General features: G+C 41.7%; 1 protein-coding gene across 1 annotated transcript in view; it reads right to left on the reverse strand.

Annotated features, from left to right (window-relative positions):
* Window positions 1-27268, reverse strand: part of shroom4 (shroom family member 4) — a 69817-nt gene extending 42549 nt beyond the window's left edge. Inside the window, exon 1 of the mRNA XM_034290446.1 lies at window positions 26979-27268. Coding sequence (XP_034146337.1) covers window positions 26979-27101 — 123 coding nt within the window. The 5' untranslated portion in view covers window positions 27102-27268. The remainder of the gene's footprint in view (window positions 1-26978) is intronic.
* Window positions 27269-27672: the final 404 nt, after the last annotated feature.

Here is a 27672-nt window from a genome sequence, read left to right on the forward strand (position 1 = left end):
ACTGCACTGCTATGGGTTGAGTCCAATAATTTGGAGAAGGGAAATTGACGGATTTGCTCCAGAAAGTTGGCCCTCAAAGGCGCAAACATCACAAATCTCTAGATCCACCACAAGTATTTTTACAATATTATTAGGCTTACACTACAAGTGGCTTAACATATACAATCTAGACTATTCAATTGTTAATCGTAATTATTTGTGCGACAATTAATTAAAATGTAATTCGTGACAGCCCTAGTGTGACCTATTTTTTTTGGTAGACATAGCACTTGGCATTCAGGCCTAAAAGTAAATTTGGCCCTACATTGTCTCATGCTCTGAAAGTCCTTTCTACTATAAAGGCCTTATTGATTGATTACTGCATTGAAAGCTGTCCCTCTAGCAGGTTCTTCCATTACTACAGAGAATCTCTGAAGGTTTGTTAGAGTGTCCACTAGGTTCTTGATCTTGCACCACAAGGCTCGTCTTGCTCGGTTACTTAGTTTGGCAGGATGGCCAGCTCAAGATATATTGGTGGTTCCAAACTTTTGCACCAGGGATTTTTTAAACTTTCAATGCTTGAGCAGTTGCTTTATAATCTTCCCCAGACAGTTCCTTGGACTTCATGGCTTGGTTTTTGCTCTGACAAGCAATGTGCAGTGTGAGGTGTGTGCCTTTCAAAGTCCACAGGTGGATTCCTAGTTCAAGTTCAAGAGAGATTTCAAGGATGATCAAAGGACACAGGACGCATCTGAGCTCAATTTGTAACGTCACTGCAAAGGGTCTGAAGACTCATGAATTTACAACTAGGCCATAAATACGTTGTCAAAAAGCCACACAATTCAAATTAAAAATTTGGTAACTTCGTATAGTTCCAAGGTTCTAACTGGCTTTGGAATTGCAGGCCGTAAAAACTGGACACACAGAATCATGGTCAGAATAACAAAAGCATAATGCTCAGTAGATGACTTAGAATACGCTGCGAACGCACGCAAAATGTGTGTCAGCTTTTATGTAGCAAAGACTCGGCCAAAGAAAGGGGTGTCAACGGTGCCTACAACTTCCTGTTATTGATGGACCATTGCGATCATGATAGAAATTGCAATGGGGGAGAGAGAGAGAGAAAGAAAAAGAGAGTGAGAGGGAAAGAGGGGGGGGGACAGCCAGCTGGCATATGAATGTCCCCATATGGTCATGTGTGGGCGTTATAAATCCTCCATGGATAGTGAAATCCAGTGGCTGCAGACTGCAGAGCTATCCAAAGTATCTTTGCATGTGTGTTATGTTCAATAGTGCATGCCACTAAACAAAGCACAAAAGGTAAGCTACTTTTGTCACTGCATTTCAATTCAATACCTCAAGACAAGAAGATGAAGTCATTTTCAAGCACAATAAATTATTTATGAATTCCTCCGGTACAAGTACAAATGCTGTGATGTTACACCATTACATACGTTTCTGTAAGGCCTAAGTAACATTGTTACTATGCCATCTGGTGTGTGGATTCTGTCTACATGTAGGCATTACCAGAGACTGCATAATAAACAAATGTGTACAGAAATGAATACGTACATATTCAGACACTTTGGGGAAACTCTGGAACTTCTGGTAAATAAAAAAAGTTTGGCCTGCGTGTGACAAATGTTCTTTGTGATCCAAACACCTCAAGATTTTGCGTATCTTAATCTTTTCCTTTTATTGGCCAGTCTGAGAAATGGCTTTTTCCAGCATCCCAGAGATGCCTCTTCACTGTTGACATTGAGACTGGTGTTAAGTGGGTACTATTTAATGAAGCTGCCAATTGAGGACCTGTGAGGCGTCTGTTTCTCAAACTAGACACTCTAATATACTGTATTTGTCTTCTTTCTCAGCTGTGCACTGTGGCCTCTCCCCCATCTTTCTATTCTGGTTAAAGCCAGTTTGTAATGTTCTGTGAAGGGAGTAGTACACAGTGTTGTACAATATCTTCAGTTTCTTGACAATTACTCGCATGATACAATATTAGACTGATGAGTTTCAGAAAATAGTTTCTTGTATCTGGCCATTTTGAGCCAGTTATTGAACCCACAATTACTAATACTCAACACTGAACTAGACTAAAGAACACATTTTATTGCTTCTTTAATCAACACAACAGTTTTCAACTGTGCTAACAATTGCAAAAGGGTTTTGTAATGATTAATTAGCCTTTTAAAATCATAAACTTGGATTAGCAAACACAACATGCCTTTGGAATACAGGACTGATGATGGCTGATAATGGGCCTCTGTACACCTGTGCAGATATTCCACTGAAAATCTACAATATTCATTTCCACCATTAACAATGTCTACACTGTATTTCTGATCAATTTGATGTTGTTATCTTAATAGAGACATCTTTTTGATTTTTCTTTAAAAAACTAGGAAATGTATAAGTGACCCCAAGCCTTTGGATGGTAGTTTAAATAAGTTGCACCTGCAGCCAAAGAATAGTAAACTGTGCTTGAAGAATTAAACAGTAACAATAACCATAATTTTTCCATAATCACCATTTATTCAATAGTTGAGCTAAAAGTGTTTCAGTGTAATTTTGAGTGCGGGTAATTTAACTTCTCCCAAACAGAGATGAGACTGAACAGAAACAGAAAGAACTCAACTCGTGAATCTACAAGTCTGTTACAACAATCTGTCAGATTCTCTTTTTGATCCAATCATTGACTTTGAAGGGCCTCAAGGTTTATAGGGTAAAACACCCTATTCTAGTGTTGGTCTTTACCTCATCTGCATTTTCTCATCCAATAATATTACTATTATGTATGAAAGATAAGAAATTGTGTAACTATGTTTACCCTTTTTATTATTTAATGCAGTAATCACACTAGATTTAGTATCAAAATAGTCAAAAAGATACAACCACAAAAAAGTTTGGTTCAACAAAACAGTTCAATCTAATAACATTTTCTGTGCATGAGCTTAGCTAGCTAGCATTGCCAGGACACTACAAAAGTGACCAGAGATTTCTATTGGAGATAAAGGGTTTCTTAGTCTTTACCATCTTTGGTAGGACTAATGTTAACATGAAGACAAAACATGAAAAAACTGATGTATTCAACAACCAATTGTACCCCTGATTTAACAGCCACTGGAAACCCCAAATCTAAGGCTCAAGTGATACAAATACCAGAGGGTGGGGTATAAATCCTGTGGCCCTGCTTTTGTCTGCCCTATGACAACTCAATCCAGCTGTCGGCTGTTTGACAGCGTCTTTTCATGGTTTACTTTACAATCCCACTCATGTCTCTGTTTCAACAGCCCAGAAACAAGGGTAAGACTGTAACAGGGATTTAAACCTGGATGTCATCGACAGAAAACTATTGTTCTCTGAAAGGTACAGAATTTGAATTCCACTGCTTGATAAGTATGAGCAGTGAATGAGCAGAAAGTGATTTAGAAAGCCAGAGAGTAAATCTTAGAAATTATTACCACAAACTTACAAATATTAAGACCAATTTGATGGAACATGTGTCACCCCCACCCTTACAAAAATGTCAATAGGCATTGCTGTCTAATGTGTGTAGTCATGTAAACACTGACATACAAGATCTAAGTCAAGAAGTTAAAAGGACATTCCACGCCCTCATGTGTAACCAGATATGATAAGACATTACCAGAGAAGCTAAAGACATTACTCATAACAATGTAGATAGATTAGCTAGCTAACTGTACCTCTTCTCACACAAACCACTTGCTTAGATTGTTTTATAAAGGCATACATATACTCCCCAAAATAAGAGGGTAAAATCAGGCAGAAGACCGTTGCATGTTAGCAAGCTAGTTACTACTCAGCAACATTGGTGTATCTAGCCAATCAGCCTTAACATTATGACCACTGACAGGTGAAGTCGATAACACTGATAATCTCGTTATCATGGAACCTGTCAGTGGGTGGGATAATTTAGGCAACAAGTGAACATTTTGTCCTCAAAGTTGATGTGTTAGAAGCAGGAAACATTTGCAACCTTGGGTCCTGCCATTCATGTGGATGTTAATTTGACACATACCACCTACCTAATCATTGTTGCAGACCATGTGCACCCTTTCATGGCAACGGTATTCCCTGATGGCACTGGCCTCTTTCAATAGGATAAAGCACCCTGGCACAAAGTAAAAATGGTTCAGTAATGGTTTGAGAAACACAACAATGAGTTCAAGGTGTTGACCTGGCCTCTAAATTCCCCAGATCTCAATCCAATAGAGCATCTGCGGGATGTGCTGGACATACAGGTCCGATCCATGGAGGGCCCACCTCGCCACTTACAGAACTTAAAGAATCTGCTGCTAATGTCTTGGTGGCCGATACCACAGCATACCTTCAGAGGTCTAGTGGAGTCCATGCCTCGACGGGACAGGGGTCTTGTGGTGGCAAAAGGGGGACCTACGCAATATTAGGCAGGTGTTCATATTGTTATGGCTGATCGGTATTTGCGCTGGTTAGGCTAATCCCTAGTCGTTTATGTTCCATGCTAGCAGAGGGATGCAATGTAGTGTGCTGCAGGCTATACGGTATTGTTTGTGTATCAAGTATCATATCGGTGTTGAGTAGCATTTCAGTATCGAGTATTGTCATCCTAAACCGGTCATCAATGTTCAAAGGCAACATTCTAGATACTGTGACAACACTAAGAGACGCACACACCCTCACACATACTCCTGTAGCATTCTCCACCACCTACGCCCTTCAGTCTCAAAGTTCTAAAGTCACACATACAGCCCCCCTCCCTTCCTCCCACCCACGAGGCCTCCTTTATCTGGGGAGGAGAGGAGGAAAAGAGAGGGATGAAAAGGAGAGAAATCCCCCACACTTAGACCCAACAGCCAGGTGCTAAATGTAGGCATTTGTGTGTGTGTGTGTGTGTGTGTGTTTTGTCTGACTCACGGATATTAGGCATTGTCTGGTTCTCAAAAGGGATAGGGTAGACAGTGAAAAAGGGTGTTGAGCCCCAGTTAGAGGGGTTACTCAGGAAGAGACATTTCATGGTGTCCCTTGGGGATGAAAAGTAAGGAGCTTAGGCATGGATGACTGACACTTGGGCTACATCACAAATTACACCATGTTTCCTATATAGTACACTCCTTTAAGCGGAACCCTTTGGGCCTTGGTTAAAAGTATGGCACTTTTGGTAGGTAATGGGGTCAAATATCATGCCAGTCAGTGGCAGAGAGAAGGATGGTGAGGGACAGTATTGCTGTTAGCTAGCATGTAACAGAAAGTAAACGGGGTGAAAGTATAGTTGCTAGCTAGAGTGTACTTTTGTTTTGTAATGGGAAGTTGCAAACCAGAAGTTGCATCACTGTTAACCAGTTGCTATTCAGTGAGGGGGTGTCACTTGTAGTTTATTATAAAGACATTTATTAACAAGTAAAACCTGTTTGGATGTATTGCATTTAGCTTATGCCTATCAATGGTATTCTTGCAATGTTTATTCTTGTATTGCAGTTTCACACCTGATTATCAACATTAAAGTCAACACCTGCCTGTTCCTTGGAGTACTGTAGTTTAATTAATAGTTTAGCTGGCTGTATAGTTAAACATGGGGTCACTCGGAGTATGTTCCATGAGAAAACGATTGTTGCAAGCTAGCATAAAGCACAGAGAGGAATGTGGCTAACAGTATTGCAGCAGGCAATCATGTTGAGGAGAAAGGTGTAGAACAGTATTGTCGTTAGCTAGCTGTAGGGAGAGGAGAAACGTTAGTGACAGCATTATTGCTAGCTTATTATTTCTAGTTAGTATGAAGTGGAGAATCATGGGTAGCAGCATTCATGCAAGGTAGCATAATAGTGGAGAGGAGAAAGGTGTGTTATAGAATAGTGTAGCAAAGAAAATATAACAAAGGAAATAGTGTAGCAAAGGAAAGAAAAAAAAGACAAATGGAAAAATACACAGTCACAAGGATGCAGAAATACATGTGAGCATAACCACATGCTTGTGAAAACATCTAACACACACACACAGAGACTCACACATTCAGTGTGTAACAGTGTTGTCTTTTAAAGAAGGGAGGAATGATTCTTTGCAGAGAGACATGTCTTACATTTCGACTAACCACCAACACACACAGCTCTAATTCTAATTGACCATTACACACACACACACACACACACACACACACACACACACACACACACACACACACACCCCACTCTAACACACATACACACCCACACACACCCCCAAACGGCATACAGACTACCCCTTGATATCAATGGGCCTCAGCCCCACATCACACACACACAAAATACTTTATTGAAGCCCCGAAATTACTTTAGAATATATTATAATGAAAAGTGAGTATTTCTACACCTATGGGTAAAGAAAGCACACAATTGTTTTCCTATCTTTATCGGGACCTATTTTCTCTTGCCCTAAACCTTACATAAACCTAACCTCAATGACTATGAAACTAACCCTAATAATGATACTAACCCCAATCCTACAGTTTACCTTAAACCTAAACTCTATGCCAAAATTAACCTTTTTCATTGAGAGAAATTCGAGGACCAGCTAAGAAACCTTGTGTGGATTGTATTGTCAGTTGACACTTGCCAGGACTTTTGGCCCCCATATCACATTTAGGATGTGCCATATACACTCACCTAAAGGATTATTAGGAACACCTGTTCAATTTCTCATTAATGCAATGATCTAATCAACCAATCACATGGCATTTGCTTCAATGCATTTAGGGGTGTGGTCCTGGTCAAGACAATCTCCTGAACTCCAAACTGAATGTCAGAATGGGAAAGAAAGGTGATTTAAGCAATTTTGAGCGTGGCATGGTTGTTGGTGCCAGACGGGCCGGTCTGAGTATTTCACAATCTGCTCAGTTACTGGGATTTTCACACACAATCATTTCTAGGGTTTACAAAGAATGGTGTGTAAAGGGAAAAACATCCAGTATGCAGCAGTCCTGTGGGCGAAAATGCCTTGTTGATGCTAGAGGTCAGAGGAGAATGGGCCAACTGATTCAAGCTGATAGAAGAGCAACTTTGACTGAAAAAACCACTCGTTACAACCGAGGTGTGCAGCAAAGCATTTGTGAAGCCACAACACGCACAACCTTGAGGCGAATGGGCTACAACAGCAGAAGACCCCACCGGGAACCACTCATCTCCACTACAAATAGGAAAAAGTGGCTACAATTTGGACGAGCTCACCAAAATTGGACAGTTGAAGACTGGAAGAATGTTGCCTGGTCTGATGAGTCTCGATTTCTGTTGAGACATTCAGATGGTAGAGTCAGAATTTGGCATAAAAAGAATGAGAACATGGATCCATCATGCCTTGTTACCACTGTGCAGGCTGGTGGTGGTGGTGTAATGGTGTGGGGAATGTTTTCTTGGCAAACTTTAGGCCCCTTAGTGCCAATTGGGCATCGTTTAAATGCCACGGCCTACCTGAGCATTGTTTCTGACCATGTCCATCCCTTTATGATCACCATGTACCCATCCTCTGATGGCTACTTCCAGCAGGATAATGCACCATGTCACAAAGCTCGAATAATTTCAAATTGGTTTCTTGAACATGACAATGAGTTCACTGTACTGAAATTGCCCCCACAGTCACCAGATCTCAACCAAAAAGAGCATCTTTGGGATGTGGTGGAACGGGAGCTTCGTGCCCTGGATGTGCATTAGGGCTGTCAAGGAATATTCTAAATTCGAGTATATATATTCGAATAGTTTTTAAAAAACAAATTTCGAAGGTGAAAATTAATATTCAAATAAAATAAAAAAAAGGGAAAAAAACATTTGAAGGTAGGTTGTCTGGCTGTCTGCTTTGCGAGTGGGCGCGCTAGCGCGCCTGACGGTACAAATCCATATGTCCGACACAACTGAAGCGTGATGTCTCGACGTCATACAGCCATGGTTGATGCTCCACGCCCCTGACCAGCAGCTGATTGGATGAACGCGTGATGTGGGTCTGGCTACTCGAGAATTTCAACAGTGTCATGGCGGCTCGTTGAGAATACGATCTCGTATTTTACAAAAATAGTTTTCTGAAAACATTTTAAGCGAGAAATAGGCCATGCAGTTGCTGAATCTGTCTTCATTTCAGGTCAACAAAGATTAGTTTGAAAGATATTCATCTACTTCTACTGGATACTCTACAACTGTGAAACGTCAATTAATGTTAATATTTGTTTCAATCACTGAATGAAGCAAGCTATATTTGGGACAATAGTCGCAACCTTATATTGCTTGCACAAAACTCTTGATACATACATACATACATACATCTTCTTCCGCTTATCCGGGGCCGGGTCGCGGGGGCAGCAGTCTAAGCAGGGATGCCCAGACTTCTCTCTCCCCAGACACTTCCTCCAGCTCTTCCGGGGGGACACCGAGGCGTACCCAGGCCAGCCGGGAGACATAGTCCCTCCAGCGTGTCCTAGGTCTTCCCCGGGGTCTCCTCCCGGTGGGACGGGACCGGAACACCCTCCCAGGAAGGCGTTCCGGAGGCATCCGAAACAGATGCCCAAGCCACCTCAGCTGACCCCTCTCGATGTGGAGGAGCAGCGGCTCTACTCTGAGCTCCTCCCGGGTGACCGAGCTTCTCACCCTATCTCTAAGGGATCGCCCAGCCACCCTGCGGAGAAAGCTCATTTCGGCCGCCTGTATCCGGGATCTTGTCCTTTCGGTCATGACCCAAAGCTCATGACCATAGGTGAGAGTAGGAACGTAGATTGACCGGTAAATCGAGAGCTTCGCCTTGCGGCTCAGCTCTTTCTTCACCACGACAGACCGATACATCAACCGCATTACTGCAGAAACTGCACCGATCCGTCTGTCAATCTCCCGTTCCTTCCTTCCCTCACTCGTGAACAAGACCCCTAGATACTTAAACTCCTCCACTTGAGGCAGGCACTCTCCACCAACCTGAAGTGGGCAAGCCACCCTTTTCCGACTGAGGACCATGGCCTCGGATTTGGAGGTACTGATTTTCATCCCCACCGCTTCACACTCGGCTGCAAACCGTCCAAGTGCATGCTGAAGGTCCTGGCTTGAAGGGGCCAACACGACAACATCATCCGCAAAGAGCAGAGACGAAATCGTGTGGTCCCCAAACCTGACACCCTCCGGCCCCTGGCTGCGCCTAGAAATTCTGTCCATAAAAATTACGAACAGAACCGGTGACAAAGGGCAGCCCTGCCGGAGTCCAACATGCACAGGGAACAAGTCTGACTTACTGCCGGCAATGCGGACCAAGCTCCTGCTTCGGTCGTACAGGGACCTGACAGCCCTTAGCAAGGGACCCAGGACCCCATATTCCCGAAGCACCCTCCACAAGATGCCGCGAGGGACACAGTCGAATGCCTTCTCCAAATCCACAAAACACATGTGGATTGGTTGGGCAAACTCCCATGAACCCTCCATCACCCTGTAGAGGGTATAGAGCTGGTCCAGTGTTCCACGGCCTGGACGAAAACCACACTGTTCCTCCTGAATCCGAGGTTCTACTATCGGCCGTATTCTCCTCTCCAGAACCCTGGCATAGACTTTCCCGGGGAGGCTGAGAAGTGTGATCCCCCTATAGTTGGAACACACCCTCCGGTCCCCCTTCTTAAAAAGAGGGACCACCACCCCGGTCTGCCATCCCAGAGGCACTGTCCCCGACTGCCACGCGATGTTGCACAGGCGTGTCAGCCAAGACAGCCCCACAACATCCAGAGACTTGAGGTACTCAGGGCGGATCTCATCCACCCCCGGTGCCTTGCCACCGAGGAGTTTTCTTAACCACCTCTGTGACTTCAGCCCGGGTGATGGACGAGTCCACCTCTGAACCCTCATCCTCTGCTTCCTCAATGGAAGACGTGACGGCGGGATTGAGGAGATCCTCAAAGTACTCCTTCCACCGCCCAACGACATCCCCAGTTGAGGTCAACAGCTGCCCACCTCTACTGTAAACAGCGTTGGTAGGGCACTGTTTCCCTCTCCTGAGGCGCCGGATGGTTTGCCAGAATCTCTTCGAGGCCAGCCGATAGTCCTTCTCCATGGCCTCACCGAACTCCTCCCAGGCCCGAGTTTTTGCCTCCACAACCACCCGGGCTGCAGTCCGCTTGGCCTGTCGGTACCCGTCAGCTGCCTCAGGAGTCCCACAAGCCAACCAGGCCTGATAGGACTCCTCCTTCAGCTTGACGGCATCCCTTACTTCCGGTGTCCACCACCGGGTTCGGGGATTGCCGCCTCGACAGGCACCGGAGACCTTACGGCCACAGCTCCGAGCGGCCGCTTCGACAATGGCGGTGGAGAACATGGTCCACTCGGACTCAATATCTCCAGCCTCCCTTGGGATCCAGTCGAAGCTCTGCCGGAGGTGGGAGTTAAAGATCTCTCTGACAGGAGACTCTGCCAGACGTTCCCAGCAGACCCTTACAGTACGCTTGGGCCTGCCGAGTCTGTCCAGCTTCCTCCCCCGCCATCGGATCCAACTCACAACCAGGTGGTGATCAGTTGACAGCTCCGCCCCTCTCTTTACCCGAGTGTCCAAGACATACGGCCGCAGGTCAGATGAAACGACAACAAAGTCGATCATCGACCTGCGGCCTAGGGTGTCCTGGTGCCACGTGCACTGATGGACACCCTTATGCTTGAACATGGTGTTCGTTATGGACAAACTGTGACTAGCACAGAAGTCCAAGAACTGAACACCGCTCGGGTTCAGATCAGGGGGGCCGTTCCTCCCAATCACGCCCCTCCAGGTGTCACTGTCGTTGCCCACGTGGGCGTTGAAGTCCCCCAGTAGAACGATAGAGTCCCCAGTCGGAGCACTTTCCTGCACCCCTCCCAGAGACTCCAAGAAGGTCGGGTACTCTGCACTGCCGTTCGGCCCGTAGGCACAAACAACAGTGAGAGACCTATCCCCAACCCGTAGGCGCAGGGAAACGACCCTCTCGTTCACCGGGGTAAACTCCAACACATGGCGGCAGAGCTGGGGAGCTATAAGCAAACCCACACCAGCCCGCCGCCTCTCACCATGGGCAACTCCAGAGTGGTGAAGAGTCCATCCTCACTCAAGGAGTGTGATCCCGACTACCTCTAGTCGGAACCTCTCAACCTCACGCACGATCTCAGGCTCCTTCCCCGTCAGCGAGGTGACGTTCCACGTCCCTAGAGCTAGTTTCTGTGTCCAGGGATCGGGTTGTCTAGGCCCCAAAACTCTTGATCAGCATTCAAAATGTGTTTATTGTTGTTCATTTTAAACCATTATTGGGCAGAGAGCGTGAGGGCGAGAGAGAGAAAGTGCTTGAGCGAGCGAGCGTGAGGTCTGCGATCTTGGTCATCATTTGATTTACTTGTTTTTGTGTAGATAATACGTTGTCAAATATGTTTAAACTTAACTACTTGTATAGGTAGTCTATTTATGTCTCTTTGTATTAATTTGTCTTGTTATTGAAGTAATGCGCGTCATTGACAACATGCGCGTCATTGACAAAATGCGCATGCGCAACCAGATGTTCGAATATTGTGTTTTTTTAGAGGGAATATTCAAATGTCATTTTTGAGGAATTTTGACAGCCCTAATGGGCATCCCACAAATCTCCATCAACTGCAAGATGCTATCCTATCAATGTGGGCCAACATTTCTAAAGAATGCTTTCAGCACCTTGTTGAATCAATGCCACGTAGAATTAAGGCAGTTCTGAAGGCGAAAGGGGGTCAAACACAGTATTAGTATGGTGTTCATAATAATCCTTTAGGTGAGTGTACATACACATTATTAAAACCAGGATCACACACTCACAATCTACAGTCTGTCTACTACATTACATCTCTCAATCTCTTCTCTCCTTCTCCTAAGTATACAGTCATTCATCAGAACAAATTAAACCATTGCCATGCATGCATGCATGCATGCATTCCAAACAACCTCCTATCCCATCCTCAGTGCATTACCTATGACTAGCTCTCTATTAGGAACGTGGCTTCATTTGGAATGCAAACATGTTTAGTCTCCTGGAGGGAAGTAGAATCTCTATAGACCACAATTGGCTGTTGTCTCAGATCCATGGTCTACAGTGTGTGAAAACACACATTCACACTGTGGCATTCCCCAGGCTTAAGTTAAACGTTCTTTAAGCCTTATTCAGTATCTGCGTCAGCACACATATGTGTGTGTGTGTGTGTGTGTGTGTGTGTGTGTGTGTGTGTGTGTGTGTGTGTGTGTGTGTGTGTGTGTGTGTGTGTGTGTGTGTGTGTGTGATAACACAGGGATTGTGAAATGAAGGCAAAATCCTAAAACATGCTATACTCCCTACATAACACAACCCCTAAAAAAGAAACCTAAATCTGCCTCAGTGACTGCCAAACTGTACCTAACACCCACAGCAATGAAGTAGCTCCCTCTTCATCACACAGACCCATATCACATCTCATGGAGGTCTATGAGAGACAGTCTCATAAACAATAGTTAGTTAACATTCTTACCATTACTGGGTTGTGGTTATCCAACATGGTTATCTTTAAGAGGAAAAACAGTCCTGTGATCATTTATCTGAAATCTTTGATTGGGATTGCAATTGGTGTTGGTAAGTGTCAATTACTTGAAAAACCTACAGTTGATCCGTATGGTGGAAAGGCCAGTAGGTACATTACCTTTTAAGAGTGTAACTTAAAGAATTGTTGATATCTTAAAAATAATGATTGGTTTCCACAGTTCTCACTTTGATTAGAAACGCTACATGTCACATCTCTCACAATGCATATAAACTGGACTTTACTATTGAGGTCAGCAGCAAAGCACCCCGCATTACTCTGAAGCTAAGCATGGTCTATGGTCTGTGCTGGTCAGTCCCTACTGTAGATAAGAGACCAAATGATGCTGGATGTGGTAAGTGCCAGGAGAGGGAACACTTCTCTCAGGTCAAAATATGAAATCCCAATTCCCCAGGGCAATGAATGGGACATTGCTCTGTGTTGGTGCTGTTTTTTTTATGGGACACAGAACAAAAAACTAAAATCTAACAATCAGAAATTAATGGATGAAGTCATCACACAAATGACATGTTGACACACACACCCAAGAAGAAGCCTCATAAACAATGACAAAGTATTTCTGGTTATTATGCCTATATATTCAAGTCTCCGCTTCCCCCACGCCCTCATTTTACGCCATGGACACACGGAAGACGGCAAAAAAGAGAAACCTATCTGACGTGGAGATTGAGACGATCACCAGGGAGGTAGAAAGAAATCAAATTGTTTCATTTGGCAGTTTAAAAAGCGGAATAAAAGATGATGATTTGATGTGGAAAACCATTAATTCAAATTAATAATTGCATGACAATTTGTAATATTCGTCTTATTATTTCATGATATTTATTATTAATGACGTTTATTGTTATTTAGAAGAAGAATGTCGTTATTATTATTATTTCTATTATTATTTAAAAGAAGAAGAATGTCATTTTTATTATTTTGTCAGTCTGAATTATATTTTGGTAATTTAAAGCCTTTTATTACTGAACCCAGTCCATGCGCAACTGCCGGGCCTAACCCTGAAACGTCATGTAAAGCGCACAGGCTCGCATCTGAAGGAATACATATAAGTCAAATGCTTTGGTAATGTCACACAAATGAAACCTTGAAGTCCATGTTGCACAGAAATAAACACTGAAGTTTGTAATTATGTTGTTGTTTTTTTTTACAGTGGATAATAATATATCATATCTTTTAGTTTGTCAGTGTTAGGATTTTTTTTTCTGCGCATTTCCGCACTAACTCAAAACGTGCGTACACCACCTCCTGAGCTGGCGTAGGATTTGAGAGTGCCGTACGCCAACGTCCGTATTGATAAATCTCAAAGTCACCGTGGTTTTGGGTGTATGCCAGGTGTACGCTGGAAATTTGGTGTACGCACTTTTGATAAATGAGGGCCAATGTATGTTTGTGAATGTGGTCTTGGTAAGATCTGGAGTGGTGGCTGGACAACAGTCCAAATCAGAAGTATCTGTTCTAGTGGTCAAAAGCTAGATGAAGAATGATTAAGGTGAGTGTGAATGTGTGCATGTGTGTTCAGGGAGGGGCCAAACCAAGTAATTACACATATTCATACACTTAAAACCAGGCCATGGATGACCGATTACCAGATAGTGTGTGGGAAAGAAGACCTTCCCCTCTCTCTCTCCTACCCTCCCCCCGCTTAGGAAAGAGAAGGTTTTTAGACTCCAAAAAAATAATTTTTTTATCTAATAAGATTAACATAAAGGTCTGATTTAACATTAATTAGAAACCGTTACATTGAAAGAAAGTAATTTGAGAATGTACCGAACCATGCACGAGTGACGCAATCACATTGTCCAGAGTGAAATGACACAATTTTCATATTTGAAATCGAATACATAAAAGTGCTCCGAAAGTGATAGTTACCCAGTTATGACACCATCTCTGGATCCCCAGTCATCCCACCCAGCAGGGTCTACAGGTCTATTCAAGTAGCCCTACCTCAGGGTACAGATGATTCCATCTCATCATCTTACAGCAATAATGCTGTCCTTCTGTAATCTCCTGACTCAATGTCTTGTTTTTGGCCAGTTGTCTTTGAGTTGCCTCGCTTTTAATATAATGCTGAGAGACAACTTGAAAGAGGAAATGCAGATTTTATGATCTCTTGCCCCAAAACTAGTTAGAAATTCTTGAAGGCGTGGCAGAGAAAAACATCAAATACAGAACATACCACAAAGATGCCCAACTGGATGAGGCAGCTAAAGCCTTGATAAAGACCCATCCTTGTTTGAGAGATAGCAAGCATTCCACACAGGCCATGACTGATAGAAACACTGCCTTAATTTCCAAACCAAGCTTGGCCAACTTGGATGTAGGGCTGCACGATTAATTGAATTATACGCAAAATGGCATAATAGACAATGTGCAACATTGTAATCGCAAACTTAAAAAACAAATGTGGATGAGATGACAGGCACGCATCGTCCATCCGTTATCAGATTTTCATGCGGGTGCTCCAGCAAAATTGTGGTAGGCCTGTGGTGGTCAGGGCTTGTTGTCATTCATAGAAAACAAAAGGTCTTGCCTTAGCAATTTCAAAAGCATTTTTCTTGTTTAATTTGATATAGGACAAAATATCATTCAAATCATTCACATTACAGGTATAGGCTACAACAATGTTTTAGACAGGCTATCTGTATCCAAGTGTTTCATGTTTCAAAAGCACTATTTATGCAGCCCTACTGGGAAGTCCAGGGGCTGCATTCACAAAACCTCTTAAGGCTAAAAGTAGCTCCGAACTTGCCCCTAATTAGGAGAAACTCTTAAAAACAATGGCTTGTCAGACCAAATTTTAGGACTCCTACATATTTGGCCTGAGAGTATTTTACAAAGTGTTTTAGTGCTAAAACTAACTCCTCAATCTGTGAAAAGTTTGGAGTAGTCATGAGGACTTCTAAGTCACCAAGACCAAATCACAATCTTAAAAGGGCTTCTGCTGGCAATCCGCTTCATAATCAGGTCAATATTTTACCAACATTTATTAGTACTGAGCTTTTAAAAAGGTATCAACTAAATTGCGAGGGTAATATGATCATAGTAGATCTAGTCAAGAAGGCGGTCACTTCAAATAACCCAATAACGCTGGAGATCAAGGTTGTGACAACGCTATGTGGCCACAGGGAAAATGCAGCTATGCTGCACAGACAAACTATGTATATTTTGGTCATCTGTCAGTGAAATATTACATCGAACAACAAATGCCCTCTCTACACCCTACATCGTCCGACAAATCATTCAGTTTCCTCTTGATGTTGCCAACTACAAAAAGAAATAAAGCGGAAACTGAAGCCATAGCTGGACCCCCTGTTGTAGTTGGTGCTATGGATGGGACACATAATTGCACAAACTATTGCACCATCAAAAGATGAACGCGCATTTGTTTTAGCTGCCAGACTTGTAGGCTGACAATTAGCTGAACATATTTTCACTAGTCAGTATATAATTCTTGTTTTATCAGTAACACTCAGCCTACATTTGATCATTATTTCAATAGCAACATGACACATCCTTCTACAGGATTGCTATGATTACCTCACTGACAGAGACCCCTCCCCTATTAGCCAATCACTGTGGGCATAGTATGTAAGCTTGTTCGTGGAACACAACATCAACAGGGTCAACCCCGCCCTCTCTCTTAGCTTAAGATTTCTCCCCATTCCTTAGTAAATATTGGTCTTAGCAGCTTTGTGAATAGGTTTTAAGAGGAAACTCTTAGGAACTTTTACTGCTGTTTGGGAGGCCTCTAAGTGGTAAGATAAAATGTTTTGTGAATACAGCCCCAGAAGCCTGAGTCAACTACTTTAAATATAAGTGGCAAGGTCAGTGAAAGGCAGTATCAAAAATGGGCATATATATATATTTATATATATTTATGTCCAAAACACCCGAAAGGGGAAACCGCAGAAAACGTGGAGGAAGTGTTTTTCTCTTGACAGAAGTGCAAAAAAGGACAATAAGGAGATGATCAAGAAAGAAAAACTGAGCGAACCATCTCATACAAAAGGCAGTAGGGGGTTCAAGACAAGCCAATGATAGCTTCAATCCAAAACAGATGGCCTGCCCTGTTCAAAAAGAGCAAAGACAAATTACTTTTAGTTTTATTAAGATCCCTTTCTAGGTTGCGGCACATAACAGGGAAAAAAAATATATAAATCAAAACTGTTTGGATATACTGCACAATAAGTGCTACAATAATTAATTTGGTAGTCGGTAAGAATTTGTAATTTTCAGGTTAATGCAGAAGTCATGCGGATGCCTACAGCACCTCTACTATCAGAGTTCATGGTACAAGGGTATTCATATAACCTAATGAAGGTCATACACACCAAAGGAGTTGTAAGAACGACGATTTGCAACATTATGCAACACATGGATGTTCTCAGCAACCTACAAAGCAGAGCCTATGGATAAGTAATGTTATTTGGGTTGATCTATGCACTGAATTTGAGCTGTACACGAGACCTCAAATTCACAATCGACATCTTTCAGAAGATCCTGATGAACTTGGGAAAAAGCTTTTACTAAAAGTGATATTTGGCCTTTGGGTAATGTGAAGCTCATTACACAGCACAGTGTTTGTCAGAGCAGTATTACTGCTTTACAATATTGCGGAGCACCGCTGTCTTTCCACAGTCCATAGAAATGCATTTGCTTGAATAAAAAAAAATCATCTCTGTCTTTTAATAGGTTTTCCTGAAAGAACAATATTTTTTTATAGACAGTGCTGAGTGATGCAGTGATAACCTGGAACGTAAATACTTTTAGGTCTTTTTTAATTCAAACTGAAAAACTCCTGTATCTATTAGGTGAAATATGCAATGGAAAAATCACAGCAGCCTAGCTGACACCTGACTCGACATCCTCCTGACATGAGAGTCCAGGAACGGTGTTTTGATGTTGTCTGCAAGAAGCATTGCTAATGAAGGGAAGGGCATAATCTCAAAGCAAACAAATCAGGATCAATGCTTTACTAAAGCACCGCCCCACAAAATAGAATTGTCATGTTTACTTCCAAAATCTATGGCATAGAATATTGATGAGAAAGGTGCGGTGCTGCCCATGCATATAACAAGTTAAGATTCTCAAAACGTACATATTTCCTGAGCAAATAATGCAGTTAGTCAGCTCCCCTCCAATCCTTTGAGTCACAGCTCTCCCAGCACCGTGAGGAACATGGGTTGCATCAGCCAGGCTAGTAAGACTTGACCTAAGAAAAGGGCAACAAGTGGAGCAAAAACTACATTGCAAACTGAACTATTATTCTTATTTACCTTTCATATTTTTAAAACACTGTAGATGCGTAACAGTATTATGGCAAAGTTCTGAAATGTCTATCTATGTGAAACTTAGGCGTGTGTAAAGTCTACTTAGAATTTCTGGGGTTTTCGATAATTCAAGCCCTCTTATTTTACACTTGCTTAGGCAATGTGAACAGACGTTTCATATTGCATGAAAGCCCTTCTAAAATGTTGAAAATCTCTCCCTCTCTTTTATTCACTCTGTCCTTTCCCCTCTTTTTCTATACCAACTTGACCATAGCAGTGTCCAGCTGGCTATAGTATTCTTCACTTCATCGCTTGAGACCTTTCTGAAGACCACAGCCACATGGGCCAAACACACATTCCATCCAATAGCAACACACCATGTTTCCCCATCCTCAAATCTCGACCAATTTGCTATAATGTTGTCTACCACAGAGTCAAATTCTGAGTAGGTTCACATTTACTTTGTGGTTAAAGGTGATACTGATTCTGATCTCCTTCTCTCTCTTTCTCTGTCTGCCAACAGCCGAACTGGTAACGAGCAACCATAAGCATTGGATTAAACCCCCAAAGCTATAATGTGTAACAAAAACCCTTGCACCCCTCTAAAGCAAATTCCCCAATTCCCTGATCATTCTAAAAACATTGGTTCCTACTCATTGGTTCCACTGTTCCTTTAAAAAGAGGGGGGAGGTGGAGGAAGGGAAAAGCATGAATGTTTCACTCTTCAGTACCAGGAGCACCTCTGTGAGTGTGCGTGTTTGTTTCTATTGCTTCCTGTGATACCAGTGAAATTGCAGCATGAGAACAAGGGACCACAATGAAACAACATTTTCCTATACCATGGGAAATGATGAGTAATTTGAGAGATACAGAGAAGGAGAATGGTACCGAAAGAGTGAAAGAATTAGAAGACATTACAATGACTTTATTGTCTTTATTTTCTACACCCACAAACCCCTTTGGTATTGAGACTGGAGGCCTTACTGTGCATTCTGTGGTAAAGGCAATGTAATACCGGACAAAGTGTACTTGCACCACTACTGAAATAAATGGCACATGTGCGTGCGCACACACACACACATGCATTGTCCTCATATAACATGAAGGAAATTACATATTCTGGTAATTACATTTAGAGTTTGTTGTGGATCTGGAGAAAGTTGTGAAATACAAGTAACAAAACAAGACCGGCTATATAGTATGGAGTTAGATGTGTCTCCATATTCGTAAACATATCTAGAAAATCTGTGCGTATATTCACAAAACATATTTCACAAATAAAACAAATATAAAATTCTGATCTGTAAATGTAAGTCAACACTTGTAAATGTTAAGCAACAGATTTGTGTTTTATTTGTGAAATATGTTTTTACATATTCACAAACTGTATTTATAATTTTGAAACATGTTTACATATTTACAGATTATATTTGTATTTACAAAACATAGTTTCACTTTTACAAATCCTATTTTTTGTTGTGATTAATATATGAACAGATTTTCTAGATATATTTACAAAAATTGAGACACATCTAACTCCATAACATAGACTTAAAATGCAGCTTCTTGTCCTCCTATGGCAACCATAGTCATTTACAGCAGCATGTGAAATAATTATTGCATGATGTGTTGATCATTGTGTTTTCACATTAAACGGCTAACAGTAAAGCGGCTAAGAATATTATAACCTATTTACCAGCGAAAATAGTTTATTTACTATGCCAGTAACTTGAAATGAAAAAAGAACGTAACATCTAAATTGATGGACAGTGGAGTCCATGTGGTCTATGAGGTCAACAATAAAGGCTTTTAACACTTCATATACCCATGTTTTCTTTAGGTATTTCCTAATTTGAAAAGGGAGCGAGTAACCTCCGGCAGACATTGTCGTCTTTAAAACAGCGGTATCTGTTTTCTTCCTAGATGCTTCTCCAATCTCTTAACAGTTCAGGTTAAAAAAAGAAGATTACATTCCTGACAGAAAAGACTCTCAGGAACCTGTGTGTAGTTACCTTCTGTACCCCTTAGAACAGAGCATACAGAAAAATGCAGTCATTTAGAGTGATGAAAGAATTATACACAATTGTTACTTGATCTTTGATACATTTCAGTTTTGTTTTTCAGATATTCTCACTTCCTTAAAATATACTGACTGACTTTCAATGCTCCAATTGGAATTTTAGAAATGTTACCCAATTTCACCAGAAAATATTACCTTATGAACGTTATATTTTTTTGTGTGGGGGGAATACACAAAGGCAAATATAGGTCTTAACAGGTCTTTATCTTGTTTTGATAAAGATATCCCCACTACCATGACTGTTGCATCTATTTCAGGACATCATGGCACAGAAATACAGATACACTCTTTAAAAGTGCAAAGTAAGTGGTTAAGTATATGAAGAGCAATCCTCAACAAGGTTGAGGCATCAGAGTCTGACCTTCAAGACATGGACATTGAGGATGTCCATGGAGAGGCATGAGAGGAAATATCTCAACAAGAGTTAGACATAGAAAACACTGAAGAGTGAGACATTCAGGCCACAGAGGTTAAACTTGAGTCTCCAGACAGACTTCATGTCATCAGATTTATTTTTAAAAGTGCTTATGGAGGGGGATCATAAAGAATAAACTATTCAACATTAGTTTTTTTTGTACAAAGCAACAATCAGATGTCGAGTTAATTCATTTAATTAAAGTTAATTGTTAGAACTGTTGATTTCTTTTCTGTAAGAAGGGTCCCAGTTTTATAACACAATCCCTCTCCAAAGCTAATGAGCAAAAGGCAAATTAACAACAATTTCTTTCTTTTTTTTTTATAGTAGGAAGGTTCTCTAACTTAAGCTACAGATATTTCTCAATGTGCTCCGACCTTATAATATTGTTGACCTTATATAATATATTAATCAAAAAATTTTTTTCATTTATATTTTACCCGAAGCAGTTTTTCCTTAGAAAATGTTACACATCGCAGACTTATTTTAAACGCAAAATACGAAAATCGGAATTCTTATTGCTGCCGAATGGAGGAATGTATATAACGTTTCATCGCGGAATTCTTTTCAAGGCAACATATGAAAACCGGAGATCAAATTGTTGCTGCTTAATCTCTAATGTTGCCTGGCATGAAAGCTAATCCATTGTAGATATCGAGTTGTGACAGGTAGGTAGGTAGCTTCTTAACTTGGATGGTCGCTCAGACGATGGTTACATTTATATAAATGTGACAGCCACTTCCTGACAGTTCAACACGTGCACAGACAAAGCCAGTTACATTTCTCTGACCTCACTCGCTAACTTGATACACCGAACGTCCAGGTCAAAACGTAGTTGCTCTGCTCTGATGCCCGTACTATAGTAAGCTACGCGCAATGGAAAATGCGCTATGCTTGGTTTTATATATACAAAAAAATATTCCGTTTTCTGTTAAGGCGCATCACAGCTTAGCAGCGCCGCTCTGCTTACAAGAAGAGGGAAACGTTGGGTAAAAACATTTACGAAAATCGGAAGTCTTAGATTTACTCGCCAAACGTGTCATCTACCCGCATTTGGCGCTTGGCTGGTGTTAATTTGGGACTCTGCTGTCACATATAGGTGAACACAGCCAATGCATATAACCCATACATTTCTGTTAATTCCCATAAATTCCCATTCATTACTTCAGAACGTATCCACATTTGAATACTTCCAAAACTCTGCAACCCCACCACTGACCACGGGTTTACTTATATTCTTAAATGGCCAAGACTCCATACCTTGCAAAAACTTATGGGGAGAAAAAGAGAGCAGGGTGAAAAAGAACAGGAGAGAGAGACAGAGGAATTAGCGAGAGAGGAATGAAGGTAAAATAAATGGTAGTGAAACAGAAGAACGGGAGTAAGAGAAAGAAAAAGAAGGGACAGATTGAGACATAGTAATATTGCATCAATGAACAGTTCTGACACCCATCCCTGACTAGACTCCTAGACTTAAGAAGCTGCATAAGTAGAAGCACAAATAAATGAAAACAATAGGCCACTATAAAGTAATAGCAGCACTTTCTGATTTCATAATGATAACACAAACACAAGACTCCTTGGTCTATGGTCACAATGTGTTCGTTAGTTAGTTATCATATCTGCTCATTCAAGGGTATTTCCTTATAGCCGAATAACAGTGAAGACATCACAACTATGAAATAACACATATGGAAACATTTAGTAACAAAAACAATAGACATTTATATTATAGATTAGTCCAAGTAGTCATCCCTGGCCTTGATGACAGCTTTGCAGACTCTCTGAATTTACAATTTAGTAATTTAGCACATGCTCTTATCTAGAGGGACTTACAGTAAATCAAAATACTTAAAAAAAAAGTTGTCTGTGCTGGATAGAAGACCATACAAATAATAAATATAAAACAAAATGTTAACAAAAGACAACAAACAGAAATGGTAGCAGTGGAACTATTAAAGTACTCTCTGAAAAAGTTAGTTTTTTTCCCAGATGTTTTTTAAAGATAGGTAGAGGCTGCTATTCTAGCCTCCAATGGAAGCTCGTTCCACCATTCAGGTTTTAGGACAGCGAAGAGTTTTGACTACATGGGACTTCCCCAAAAGAGTTGGGACAGTCAAGAGACCAGATGTGGTTGAATGAAGAGTCCGGGTAGGGATGTAGGGTTTGAGCATTGCCTGAAAGTAGGGAGGAGAACCTCCTCTTGTTACTGTATAAAATAGGCTAGAACCACAGCCTTGAAGCGGATTTGAGCATCAACTGGAAGCCAGTGTAGAGTGTAAAGAAGCAGGGTGACATAGGAGAACTTGGAAACACCAGGAGGGCCACTGGTTTCTGAATGGGTTCCAGGGGTTTAGTTGCACAAGCTAGGAGCCCCAACAACCGATCCTCAGGGAACACCAGTAGTAAATGAGACACTGCACAGCAGACACCAATCCTCACCACGTCTTCTGGTAGGAAGGGTCTGCCAGGTAGCAAGTAATACATGCAAAGCCTGAGATGAACAAGTTAGAAAGGATGAAAGTAAGATGGTAGAGTTCACAGTGTCGAAGGCAGAAGATAGATCAAGGAGGAAGAGAACAGAGGAGCCAGTGCGAAGAGCTTCTGTTACATAGATGAGAGCAGTCTCAGTGGAGTGGTTCGTTTTGAAATCTGACTGGTTAGGGTCAAGGAGACTGTTCTGAGAGAGATAGAAGAGAGTTGGGTGCAGACAGCGCTCTTGAGTGTCATGGAAAGTAAAGACAGCAGGGGCACAGGCCTGTAGTTTTTGCCATCCGAGGGGACAAATACTGGTTTGTTTAAGAGGGGAGCAACTCTGACCATCTTGACGTTCGCAGGGACTCAACCAGTGCTGAGCTATGAGTTGATGAGGGAGGTGAAGAACGGGAGAAGTTTTCCTGAGATGGTCTAGAAAAGGGAGTAGGGAATAGGGTCAAGAGGGCATGATATTAGGCAGCCAGCCATTACTAGCTGCAGTACATCTGGTAAGGGTGGGGAAAGCGTTAAATGCGTGGACCAGTTTGGCGTTTGAGTGACCATTAGGCCCACAATGCTGAGTGAATGAGGTATGGATATTATCAACCTTCTCTTGAAAGAAGCAGACAAAGCAGAGAGGGAAGACAGCGAGGGAGGAGGTGGAGGGTTAAGGAGTGAGATATTTTTCTAACCACAGAACAAGATTCTCAAGGGGTTAGAGGAATAAGCCTGGAATATAGGAGGAGGCTTCAGTAGGAGATAGGGATGAAGTTAGGAAGAGAAGTAGGGATTGGAAGGGATTGATGTTTGTGTTTTCCTCCATTTTCACTAAGTGTTCCCAAAGCCCGCTCCTGGCATTCTCGCAAACAGCTACCTGAGGTAGTCACCTGGAATGGGATTGTGTATCACTACAGAATGCGTGTGGTAGCCATGCTGGATGAGACTGCTTTGAATTCTAAACAAATCACAAGTGGGAGTAGCAAAGCACTCCCACACCATCACATATCCTCCTGCATGCTTCATGGTGGGAACCATACATGCAGAGATGATCTGTTCACCCACTCTGTCTCTCACATGATGGTTAGAAACAAAAAATCTCAAATTTGGGCACTTCAGAACAAAGGACGTTTTCCAGCCTCTCCTTATTGGTGTCCTTCAGTAGTGTTTTCTTTGCAGAAATTCGACCATGAAGGTCTGATTCACACAGCCTCCTCAGAACAGATGTCTGTGAAGCATTTTATTCAGGTGCAATCTGAGGTGCAGTTAATTGTTAATTTCTGAGGTTGGTTACTTGAATTAACTTAATCTCTGCAGCACAGGTAATTATGGGTCTTCCTTTCTTGTGGGGGTCCTCATGGTTCAGTTGTGTTGTGACAAAATGCAATAAAAGGGAAATCAATTCCCTAAAATTCCATAAATTAACAAGGCACACCTTTTAATTGAAATGCATTCTAGGGGACTACCTTATGAAGTTTGTTGAGAGACTGCAAAGAGTGTACTAACTTGTCATCAAGGTAAAGGTCGGCTTCCATGAAGAATTTACAATATGATATGTATTTTGATCTGTTTAACCCTTTTTTGGTTGCTACATGAATCCACTTGTGTTATTTAAAAGTTTTGATGTCTTCACTATTATTCTACAATGTGGAATATACTAAAAAAATACCCTAAAATGAGTAGGTGTGTCCAAACTTTTGACTGGTCCTGTATATGTAGCATTAATTCTGCAATGTTTACATGGTCCCTTTAAATAGAGACAAACATAAATCCCTTATTCTTGTCGGCATGTGCATCTAAAACGGTTATTGCTGTAGACAGGAATTCTGAGGTGGGAGGATTTTATCACAGTAACAAGCCAGTTTGACTGCAGAGGCTATTTATGCGTGTATTTGAAATTAGCAGTCTGGTTGTCTCCAAAGGTTCACATATTTGCCCCTCATCTGCTCCCTTTTCACATATCTAAAGACTCTGTACCCCTCTTCCTGGCCACCTTGACCCGGTCTATGACTAAGTGGCTCACTGAGAGCACACATTCTGCAAATAATTCACAGCATGGTCAAAATCTTTTGTATAGGTATTAGCTAGCTAGCCTAGACAGAGAATTTGTTCCTATCTGATCAAACAGCGCCATTTCACCTCTAACAGGAGTACAGTATAACATCTTCAAATGTTTGTGAGTGTAATGTTTACTGCACAATCACAATATAATTCAGATCCCAAAAAAAAACTTTTAAATTGAATTGAAATTCTATTATTGAGAGACAAAGAGACACAATCTTCTTTGTTACAATACCACAGGGGAGGTGGAGGGAAAGGGTCATCTGTGTTATCAGTAAGGACAAATGGTCAGTCTAATAACAACAAGCTCCACTTTCTAAGAATGTCCACCAATGGGAGCTGTCCATCTGTGGTCATTTGGTCTCTCCCCCTCACCTCCCCCCTCTGTGATCCCCCTTTATACCTACACACACACACACACACACACACACACACACACACACACACACACACGACTCTGATGGGTGAGTCTGGGAATGTGTTCCCTGGAGGATGCGTCCTCTCCTCAACATTTTAGAAAAATAAATCAACACTTTGACTGGAATGAAACTCAGCACAGTGAAACATCTGGGGTGTTGGTGGGGATGGTGGGAACACAAACACACACACACACACACACACACAGGAAACTAAACTTTGACCCGATTGGTCTAAATGATTAGTGAATGCTACACATGTGATGGACATAACATCTTCTGCATGCCTTGACTCTCAAACACATTACACTATTCCATTCCAATCCTATCTGTTCCTATGTGGCTACATGTCTACTACCGACCACAATCATTCATTGCCAACAGGCAGAGGTAAGTAAAGTTACATATACACATTGTCATTCCACCCTCCCATGCTCTGTAAGAGGAGTAACTGGCTGATGCCTTTTAGGTGAGAGAGATGTGTCTGGGTTAGAGAGAAATAGATTTTTAGGTCTGTTTATGTCCTGAGGAACGTCTCCCATTGCAGTGTGCATGTGTGTTTCCATTTGAGCAAAGAAGCCTACACCACAAGGTGTTTAAATTAAATGAATATAAATCAACATTTCCCAGGTCACCTTTCACAATAATTCATTTAGAGAGACAGAGAGAGTGAATGATCATTGGAAGGAGACATGCAGACATGAGGATATATGGAACACACTCCACACAGTGATACCATGAGCAACCAGAGGAAAAGTTACATTATCAAAACAAGGGACCTGAAGCAGAACAGCACATTTCACTCACTAACACTCAACCGTGTGTAAAATCACAGCAGAAAACACTTCCACCATTTGTACTACATAGTCCACAACCATTAAAAAAAAAGTCCTGTATAGACCAGGGTAAAAATAAATGCATGAATTTGGATGTCATTTGTAGGGCTACTGGTATGGAAACAACAGGGTAGTCTGCCAGCTACTGAGCATGTGTATTTAGTTTCACACATGCACACACAATCGCTAACATAGATCTAAAGACAAAACGGTCATTCTGGCGAGGCCAGCATGATCCAGATTGACTTTGGTTAACTATTCACAAAAAACTTGTTAGAATGCATTGCCTAAAGGTAAGAGCTTAGCATATTATCTTAGAGATTACCACAATAGTATCTCTTTTGTTTCTAAATATCTGTGAGGTGTGACTAAATTGGTGACTATTGTTTTCCATGATAATAAACAAAGTTGTTTAACAAAGCTGATAAGCAAAAAACAACAAGTAGCCTTCGCCAAGGAATGTGAAGTTCTAAATTGAATAGGTTACGTCTGCTCATGTTTGCTATTGCTAACTGGACATTTGAGTAAAACCATTTAGAAGCATAATAATTGCATTTTCAAGGTTCAGTTATGCTGAAAAATAACTGGTAGTGCACATTCATGTTATTAATTTATCGTTTTATGTATCAGTGATTACAGCAATCGTGTTTCTTCATACACCCCAGCTCTATAACTATAAGTGCTTCAATTAAGTTACAACAAACTTTCCAGTTATGTAGAAGTACACACTGGATATGTAGACTGAACATGTAGACAGACGAAATGCAACCTAGCAATTACATATTGCATTTTGGTTCAAGGATGTAGGCCCATCGTCCAAGAACCACATTATCCCTTCTAGTGGGATAATAGTATCCCACAAGAAGAGATCGCGTGGGAGAGTTCTGAAAATCAAATCACGACTCACTTTAGTGATGATAAGCGGTTCTCCGTGCTCAAGACCTCCTTTCAGCGTAAACCCCCAAGGCGAGCCTCCACTTAGCTGTATTTGGATATGGTTAAACGAGACAAGCTGCTCAACCGTCTCCATCCTAGATGTGTTTTACCGTTATTATCCTAGCGGTAACCAATCTAACAAAGTGAACGGAGTCACTTTTCAACCGGTGCTGTAGAACTCCAAACCTCCATCACTAACCTGACTGCCATTCCATGCAACAACCGAACAGAAGGCGACACATAGCGAGAGAGAGGGAGGGCTCAAAGTTCAGACCAGTGTTGAAAACTTCTCCGACGCGTAGGAAGAAGTTATTTCCCAGTCCAACTATTCGAAAGAGTATTTGACAGAGATTCTTCACAGCCAGTCACCGTAGAGTTTGAGCTGGGGTTGTCCAATGACAGACACGCGGAGTATGGAAAAGTGCAGCCTCAAGAGCTGTATTGTGTCGGTTGTCTGAAAGCGACAACTTAAACGAAATAATTATATCAACTTTGTGAACAGTCATCCGCTCGTTGTTTTGTAACCTGAAACCGCTACTCTTCTGGAAGTGCGGTGAAACGGTGAAGTTGTTATTAGGCCTAGTGTTTAGTGTACACATCATACAAGCAAAACATATTTTACATGTTTAAGACATGAGAACCGCCTAAACAACTCCATTAAATAC

This window comes from Esox lucius, chromosome 24 (genome assembly GCF_011004845.1).
Source record: "Esox lucius isolate fEsoLuc1 chromosome 24, fEsoLuc1.pri, whole genome shotgun sequence".
In the NCBI taxonomy this organism is placed as follows: domain Eukaryota; kingdom Metazoa; phylum Chordata; class Actinopteri; order Esociformes; family Esocidae; genus Esox; species Esox lucius.